At 45.6% G+C, this 9,591-nt stretch overlaps 1 protein-coding gene across 1 annotated transcript; it reads right to left on the bottom strand.

Moving 5' to 3' along the window:
* Nucleotides 1-7,358: 7,358 nt before the first annotated feature.
* LOC122037869 (uncharacterized mitochondrial protein AtMg01110-like) lies at nt 7,359-9,159 on the bottom strand. The gene has a single exon (XM_042597324.1). It carries the CDS (start codon nt 8,360-8,362, stop codon nt 7,559-7,561), a length of 804 nt encoding a protein of 267 aa, XP_042453258.1. The 5' UTR covers nt 8,363-9,159; the 3' UTR covers nt 7,359-7,558.
* Nucleotides 9,160-9,591: the final 432 nt, after the last annotated feature.

Here is a 9,591-nt window from a genome sequence, read left to right as displayed (position 1 = left end):
CAAGGAAGCATCGTTTTTTAATCTCATTTTGAAGTGAAGCGGAAAATGAAACTTTCTTTTTTAAGATTATTGAAAGAGGCTCCTAGACAAAAGGGGAAAGACGTAGTAGACAAAGGAGACCTTGTCGGTAGGTCTTTATGTCTCTCAAAGGACTGACAATGCGTAGTCAAAGGCAAGCCGCGTATGGATGGATCCCAGATTCAGTTATTTTCTCTGGGTCTTCTTTCCATATCACAACTTCCACTTCTTGAGCCGACCTTGCCTGCTGGAGGTATGATTCCGATCTTTGAATCGAATTTGATCTTTCGTCTTCAAGTGAGGGTGGGGAAGATGCCAAAAGCAAGAATGTAGTTTTTCCAGCGAGGAGGTAGTCCCCAGTCACTCGACTTAGAAAGAAGGTTCTACCGAGAAGGAATCACTCCTAGGCAAAAAGTGTACCCGCAGTAACTCGAGGAATCAAAAAACCATTCACGTTTCGTTCCCATATGCATCGGCTTATTCTAAATCGACATATCCAGGCTCCCCCAACCCAAGAGGTTCCCTTTCTTTCAAAGTGGCATTGCCCAAAGTCGAATCAAAGGCTTTACAGGGGAGCTCTTCTTAGCCCAGGAACTTCTTCTAGTTAGTAGCGATGAATTATAGGATCCCAAAGCAATAACCACAGATGGAGGAGCATTCATTCCTCTTTTGAACCTCTTTTCCCAAACCAAGATATCCTGCCTATCCCGAAAAAAAGGGACTCTCTCCAAAAGTCGCATCGTAGCAAGAGTGGTTTTGACTAAGCATATGACGAAGGATCGGCCGAAGCTAGAGCTAAGTGGCTGGTGGCTGGGTCAGGGTAAGTATTGAAAGCATAGGTCGACTTAATCCAATCTTCCGTGTGTAAAGCGCAAGATTGGATTGCCCTCTTCACGAGTCTTATATACTGTGTTACGATCACCTCATCTTGATAAAAAGTTCAGAGAGATCTATTATTAAGCGTTCCCGAATCCAGCCGTGAAGTTGACTAGATGCCACACGATCGCCATGACTAAAAAGAAAGTGTCTACTCTCCGAGAGTATATACTTTAAACACTCAGTCACGCGGAGGGCAGACCAACCGCAAATCCTGAGTGGGTGAGGGACCGGCTTAAGGAACTGTTCGACTGCCGCGCCATTCTTGTTGCGAAGGAAAGCCATTCCGAAAGCGGCTACAACCTTCACGCGGGCATCCTTAACCGGGATGCCTCAAAAAACACAGCAACGAAGAGAATAAGGCGGGTCTTCCATGAATGGGAGGGACGCACGCTGGATGTTCAATTTCATAGAAACTGGGCGTCCATTTGTAGGTACCTTCTCAAGCAGGACGGGCAACCCCTTGTGTGGGGCGAGTTTGAATTGGATGAAATCCGTGATATAGCCGCTGATGCTAGTCCAAAGAGCGCTACTCATTGGATGAAATCCGTGATATAGCCGCTGATGCTAGTCCAAAGAGCGCTACTAAGGTAAGGACGAGCACCCCTGCCGAGCAACTCCAACTCATGGAGACGACTCCGCCGGACATCCAAAAGGATGTAGAAAGAGGAAGGGGTCGATCCCTCTTCAGGCCGTGTTTTCATCTCCAGGCATGTCATCTTTGATGAATTATCATTTCCGTTTGCTACTATCCAGTCTCCAGGTTCTACTAATGGCACTTCTTATGATGATATGGTTTTCATCCCTGTGGTGCGTACTGAGGAGCGTGTCACCCCTGTGACTCCTCCGCCGGCAGCTCCTACTATGGCAGTTTTATCACCACTTCCTTCTAGTTTCCCTGCTCCAGTTGAGATTACTCATGCCACTAATGCAACGACTTCGGCTGCTTCTAGCATTGCCGGTGATTCGATTACTATTCCTGCTATTGCTGTTGAAACAGCCCCTGACGGAACGGAATGAAACTTCAGAATAGAACTCAAGCGCTCATCTACCGGTAGTTGTCTGTACCTGTAGGTGGTACGAGAGCAGCCGCTCCCAAGCAGGAAGTTCTCCAACGCAATAAGACAGTTCGTACCTGTAGAAGCGGTTCCGGTCATCGTCACATCAGTCGGTGATTCCATTCCTCTGATTGTGCGAAAAAACTCCTTTGATTGGGTTCCTAACTTCTTTCTTTAGTAAGGTGTTGCTTTCATTCGGTTTGAAAACAGGATCATTGGACCTCGCTCTCCCCTTTCGGTCTTCCTTGCTTTTCTCGGTTGCGAACTAGAGTCCAATTCCCAATCAAGCAACAAGATATGGCCGTAGTACGGATACCGGCCCTCAGCTATCCAAGCCAGGGATCATGTTGCTTACCTTATGCAACAAGGAAATTCAATGCATCCAACTTTAGAAACCATGGGGACAAACGACCTTATAGGAATAGGCTCTTCGGTAGAATTCTGGATTGCACTTTTTTAACTTAAATGAAACACCCCTTCCTAAAGGTACTTCAAGTGTAGTGAGACGAAGTGCTTCCCTCTTCATCTTCAATGAGGACTCAATATTTTGAGTATCCTCGGATATTTCATCAAAGTTCTGATCGAGAACGCCCAAAGAGCAACGCCACGAGTGGTCGGGCCCGCGAAGTACTTAGTAAGTGCTACGGTTGCCTAAGATCCTTGATTGAAAGCTCTTGAGTACACTTAAAAGAAGGAGTGAGGAGATCAAAATCAAAGTGGATGCTCAATGCTTAACACATGCAACTCGAACTGAAGAACTATGGAACTCTCGGGTCCCGAACGGTAGAGTGAATGGCCCGTCAGATAAGATTTTTAGTAAATTGCCCCAAAGGAACAACAGCAACACCCAAAAAACCATCAGCAGTATTTTATGGCTCAACGGCCATTTACTCTTACCATCAGCAGTATTTTGTCGTGAATGGCTATTCAAAACTAAGACTACGAAAGAGATTGATTGCTGACGTATAAAGGTCGACCCATCTAAAAGAAATCCCTGCCCTTCCATTCACGATTCTGATTAGGTGCCCCTACGAGTGTATGGTATTTCCCTGATGTCAAAAGTGAAATTGTAGACTCAATATTCTTTATGTTTAGGAGGAGGGCCATTCACTCTACTCTAATTAAGTTGCTGGGATCGTTTGGGGCAGGTGTCGGATCCACCTGAAAGGGTCCGCACTTGGTGTCGGCATATCATATCCTTATGGTCAATCATCTTCCTTGCGAAGTAGCAGTTCAGAGGTCTCTTTGGTTGCCCCGTTCTCTGCGGTCTGGACTCAGGTGCATTATCTTCCTACAAGCTACCAGTAATAACTCGTCTTTCCTCTCTGACTTGGAGCCTGCTATTCATTGCTCTTAGCTTCTCTTTGCCTAATCTAGGTCAGCTAGCTACCCGAAGAGGGACAAGTTTCGAGTACCTCTCTCTATTGGAATAGAAAGAAGACAACATTGCAGCAGTCGAGCTGTAAGGATGATGCGTTGACCTCTTCTTTCTCTTCTTGACCCCTAATAAGGCTATTGTGAGCTAGGATAGAGGAAGTAGTTCAACTCCTTTATTGGCGGGTAGGAGGTGCAATTGGTACCGACTGGGGATCTAGATCTACCATTCTGTTTCGTGAATGGATTCAATTCAAGCACGAGAGGATCAAAAGGGGCACTCGGCGATGCCAATAAAGTGTGAGATGTTGTACGGGCCTCTTTCGCTTCGCACCTTCGTGCGATCTATCTACTGCCAGCATTAGCAGCCTCTTGTCTATGCTTTCTGACTCTGCCTATGGAGTCTAGTTCGTCGGTGACTTGGGATGATGGGGTGAACTCTCGCTTCTACTAAGCGGAAGACTCTGATCTTTCGGTTAGGGACGGATTTCTCTCTTTCTTTTCGTAAGTACCTTCCGACCGGAAGTCTGCAGAATCATTGTCAGTTGCTTTCACGAGGTCAAGGCGAGAGAAAGGTGACCAAGCGGAGAATTAGTTAAGGCCTTGCACGGGGAAGTCGGGTTCCATTCCTAAGTGTTGTAGGATGAAGTTCAGATGGAAGGTAGGAAGACAAGACCCTTTATGTAATGTAAGCATTCAACCGTTGGTCATGAGCTTGACAAAGAGGTGGATGGAGAAACTGGTGCTGCTCTCGTCTCGGATTCATTTACCTGTAGAGAAGTACTCGAAACCTGAGATTAGCTATTCTGTGTAGGTGGCATCCTGGTATGGAGAACTCTGCTTGCTGCCACTGCTTCTCTTGTAATAGAGACAAGCATTCAAACTCTTATTGTCCGGACGCCTAGCCTCTTCTTAATAAAAGAGTCCACTCTAGCTCAACTAAGGAGAATAATGGACCCGATCGAACTGTAGCTATTCAATGGGCTGGCGATAAACTTTCATAGCCCCACTCTGGGTTGAAGAACTAGCTTGAACATTCAAACCCAAGGGCGATCCTCAATCAAGACTGTTATGGTAGATATGTACCACTGCTCGTCAGTCTTCCTTCATGTGCTATTGGCAAGACAGCTAATTAGGGAAGGGGCGAAGAGCTGAACGTAAGGGAAGGGGCGACGTGTAGACGAGCCAGCGACCGATAGGGAATCAACCGATTGAGCTCGCCCGAAGGGCGAGGGGCGAAGAGCTGAACGAAGGGAAGGGGGATTGGAGACGTAAGGATCGAGCTCGACTGATAAGGTAAGAGTAAATGGCCGTTGAGCCATTTACGACTGTTGCTGTGGGGCGAAGAGCTGAACGAAGGGAAGTGTACCCACTGGAGATGGAGATGGATATGGATAGGTGAGACGATAGTCGATTGGCGAAGAGCTGAACGAAGGGAAGGGGCGACGGAAAGAATAGTTAGTAGCATAGTTGAGGCAGCGCCATACCATCATTTACTTTTTTTGGTCGATTGTAGAGTCAGATAGCTCTAAATAGAGTCAGGGCAAAGATTATATAAGGATAGGCTCGAGCGGATACGCGATAGAGAGATCGAGATATAGATTATTGTATAGTCGAGTGGATCTTTCGTAGTTTCTCATAACTATAGCGATATCACTCTAGTACTATAAGTCAGTTGCAGCGAATGAGAATGAGGCCAGTTCCTATGAGTTCATTAACATAGTTCGATGCAAGAACTACCGAACCGGCTTCGCAAGATGTTCTAGGATAGATCTTCTGAGTTGAGTTAATTATAAGAGGTGCATTCGAACGCTAGTGCATCTCAGTGTCCCAGCATGGATAGGTTTCTTGCTATCCACTCCAAGGTAACCACTAGATCCTTTGTTAGGTCTTGGGATACCTTTGGGCCCATACAATAGACCCCAATAAGAATCATTTCTTTCCTTCGACTGAAAGCCTTCTTCATGTTTTATAAAGACTTTCTTTGTGGGAGCCCCCCGCTTCGTCGATATATGATTGGGCGTGGAGAATAGCATGCTGGGCAATTAGTCAATATCTATTTTTCTCCTTTCACTCTTTCTTTGTTCATTCTTGTTTTAAAGAGAAAGAGAGCCGGCCCCCGACTTGTCTAGCGATCCTCAAAGAGTACTTAATTACCTAGATGGTTTAGTTTCCGCTGGTGGAATAAGCTTAACAACAGAAGCAAGCGGAGGCTTTCGAGCGACAGAGGAAAGGAGGGACCAAAAGAGCTGGTCAACGACACGTCTACCGGTTTTCTTGAATCCTGTGGGACTACGATTTCCTCCTTCACAAGTCAAGTATAGTACTCTATTGGAATTGGAATTGGATTAATATGCCCTCTCCCGTTGGTCGAGACGTCGGTATCCCTCGTTCCTCTCCCTAGTTCAAGGACTAATTGGCTCACATATCTATCTACCTTTCCACCTTTAGCACCTAAGCGAGTGCTAATACCAACCTTTTTGAAACTCTGTGTAGGCGTGTAGGCTCTCCAACCTTTAAGAACGTCGTGATTAAGATAGCAGCCTTTTTAAAGTTAGTCTTTGGGTACTACCTGCCTTTACTATACAAGTACCCACCAAAGAAACAAAAACCTAAGAAGAAAAAGAAGAAGAAAGAAGCACTTTAGGATCCGCCTCCTACATGACAGGTGAAGAAAGAGAAAGATATTATATAATAATGATTGGCTTCGTTATAAGTCTATTCTCTCCCTTTCGGTTGGCTCCCCTCTCTTTCTTTCTGGCAAGTACCTCCCCGCTCTACCAGTGCTAATTGCATGCTTTGCTCATGGCTCGCGTAGTGCTGGAGTCACACAGGGCAACGAAAGAAACATTCCATGGCAATGGCATACTTATGCTGAGTTAGATGCATATCCGGAGACCGCTTAACTTCAATCCCGGGAGGACGAGGACCAGAAAGAAACTCAACTTAAAGCCAAGGATCGACGAGAAGGGGGCTTCTTTCTACCATAAAGAGGGGATAGTGAGGCTTGAGGATCGGTCTTCTCAAGGGATTCTTTCATGCTGTCTTCAATCCTAGTTTCAATTTCTTTATATCAAACCCGACGAGTGTACCGGAGCGAGCACTCAAGCAAGTGGAGTGTACCAAACGAACGAATGAAGTGATAGAGTACCTAGGAGTCAAAAGAAGATAGAGATAACAGAGCTTTCGGACAGACATCCGGTGCATCAATAGAGAGACCGCTCAGCGAGCACTTCCAAGCCAAATCCGAGTATTCGCGCCTATGGACTCTCCCTTTGAAGGAAGCTTGCGAAGGACTGAATTAGACATAGAGCTTCGATCCAGAAGAAACGAATTTGATACGCGTCATTATCACTCGCAGCAACACCCAATTCCCATCAGCAGTATTTGTAGGCTTTGGGCCATGAACTCTTGGTGCAGAATACGGGGAAGAAGGTCTAATTTCGAGCTATCTAAAGATACCGGTCGATCTTCATCTGAATTACATGGTATAAGAATAGATCGAATATCTGAATTCAATATTTCATGAGAAGACGACGTTCTTGAATGAAAGTTGATCGAGAAAGCTCCATAAATAGAGCAAGGCCGTCAGTGGTCGGGCCCGCGAAGTACTTAAGTAAGTGCTCCGGGGCCTAAGATCTGGAATGAAAGCTCATTCGTTAACTCAAGTCAGGGAGATCAGAGATAAGGGAATTGAAGTTGATGCTTAATGCTTAACACATGACATAAAGAGAAGAATGATTTTCTCAGGTGCGCTTAAATACTTATAGTCTGATTATCCTTAAGGAGATACAGTTTGGACAACTGTACTCCGTCAGAACTGACTTCACAAGATTTACCTGTTCTCCCCTCTGTCAAACAAGGGGGTAGAGTCCCGACGAATCCATTCATCCCCTAGATCCCAACAACGCCATAAGAAACCATACTTTATTGAATTCTGATCTTTAGTATTGCGTTTCCATGTGTGCGAGATCATAGGAGGATTAAATAGCTCTTCAAGACTGGGATTGGGCGCAAGCGCAATTTCACAATACCACTTAAGCCAGATTAGCCATTCTTTCATCCATTCGCGATGAATGGTCCGCTCAAGTCAAGTAGATCTTCCTCACCAAATGATTGCTTGGTATCAAAACCAATTGCTTGGGTTTGTACTTCGCTCTCACTCTATCGATTATGATCCCCTTTAGATAAGGGTTCATGGGGTTGCCCCGTCCAAACCACAAATCCAAAGGTCACCGATAGTACGAAAGGGACCTATCCGCTACAACACGCAGCCGTTTCCATCGCCTCGAAAGACGAGTAGAGAGCATGCGACCACGGACTCGATAGCCAGCACCAGCTAGCCTTACAAGACACCTCATAGAGAGGTTGTACTTTTCAGCCAACTGACACAGCCCTATAAGTGACGAAGATGCCAGAATCGCTTTCGCAGATACTGGAGTCAAGTTAACTTGAACTCGATCTACCCAGAACTGTTTAGCAAACTCTACTGCCCCTGTCTTAGAGTCAATTGACTTAGACTCAGATATAGAGACATCCATTGTATCTAGCAGAGCTTTGTACCTTTCGGCCACAGCTCTGTCAGCGATCACTATGTCGTCGCCGAGAAGAGCATACTTTCGAAATGGTGCCGTTCTCCTAGGGTAAACATACCACGCAGCCAGCCACACCATGAAATGGTGTGAGAGACTGAAGAGGGCCCAAGAGCCGTAATAGCCCAAAGGTTGCCCAGCGGCAAAGTAAACAAACCTCGCTTTTCTTAATAGAGGGCGATGAGTATGAAATACATTACACCACAAGGTCCCATTAAGAACACATAGCGCTGTCTCTTGCCCAAAGAAGCATCCGAAGATCTCCGTAAGGACTAAGACAGGCCACCTATCCGTCGCAGATGAAAGGTCGAAAGACAGAACATCAGTAGGGCAAAACCTGCTAAGACGGTGGATGGGGCCTTCTTGATTGAAAGTACCATCATTGGGAATACGAGATAAGACTCGCATAGCCCAGCTATGTAGAGGGTGCAGGCTCTCGCACATAGTTTCCTATAGCAAACAGACGCCTTTTGCCAGCTCCAGAAAGGGTACAGGTCAAACGACCGGGATGAGGACCTAGGGCACTTAAGTGCTTAAAGAACCCTTCCAAGACAGGCTTGACCCTATTATGGAAAAAGCATAGATCCTCACGGACAGCCATAGTGTTATAACTATAGTCTAAAGGATATAAAGTGCTCCATGACCACAATGCACCAGGATGCCAAGCCATCTTCTTACGATCAAATAACCTCGCTGAACCTGCGAACGCCGCCAACTCGTATTTCAGTGATTAACTTACGTTTGGTTCGGGTTTCGGATCTTTCCAGAACCTACGGTCATCGTTAGGTAATGACTGTAATGTCGGCCTCCAAGATATTCCCTTATACATAGGAATCTCAGAGATCGAAGGTAAGTACATCTTCTGAAGGTGTTCTCACTTTTGATTATTTCCTACAGCTTCCGTACCTTTGGCACATCTCTCTGAGGTGTTGTTATCGAAGCGAACACGTGGCCTTACTTATCCGTTTGGCCAGAGGAAGAACCCTACACACACTAAACCATGAGAGATATAACCTAACCAATCTATCTCCTCTCTCACCTCTTTTCATGATAATGAAACGATGGTGTTTCGGAATAATAGTTGGCAACCCTGCTCGACTTAGACTTACGTTGACAGCAGAACTCCCTACACTAATAGGTGAACCAGCATAGTCTTGTTGCAAATGCACAACACACTGTTTCAAATATAGCGATGTCCCTGACTTACGAAATTCAAAACTACGAAAGACCTTCGCGCGATTACAAGCGAACATACAGCTCCTTCTAATGTCAGATAACCAGTAACGGCCAGGTGGATTCTGATCAAGAACCCCCTTAACCGCCCCGTGTGTTCAAACACACGGCGCCAAGAAACCTGAGGCAGGCGTTCAGTAAAATTGCTAAATAAGACTGCCATTGTTACATTATTGGTTTTAATTAGAAAGAGATTGTTAAGTCAAACCAACATAAACAAGACACCCTACACAAACTACCTATTAACCTGGATCCCATGAGTCTACTCTCCTTGACGTACCGGAACTTGTCAGTACGAGGGAAGGCGTCTAGGAACACTAGATCAATCCATCTCATCTGCCACAGTTGAGATGCATTTTAGAGTTGTATTGGCTTTATTGTGGCTTAAGCCATCAACCAACCAATGTGCTCGTGACAAGACACGTGCCAACAGATTGCTC

This window comes from Zingiber officinale, unplaced genomic scaffold (assembly GCF_018446385.1).
Source record: "Zingiber officinale cultivar Zhangliang unplaced genomic scaffold, Zo_v1.1 ctg99, whole genome shotgun sequence".
NCBI lineage: Eukaryota > Viridiplantae > Streptophyta > Magnoliopsida > Zingiberales > Zingiberaceae > Zingiber > Zingiber officinale.
Note: the sequence above shows the minus strand (reverse complement) of the source record. Positions and strands in the feature narration are given on the sequence as shown.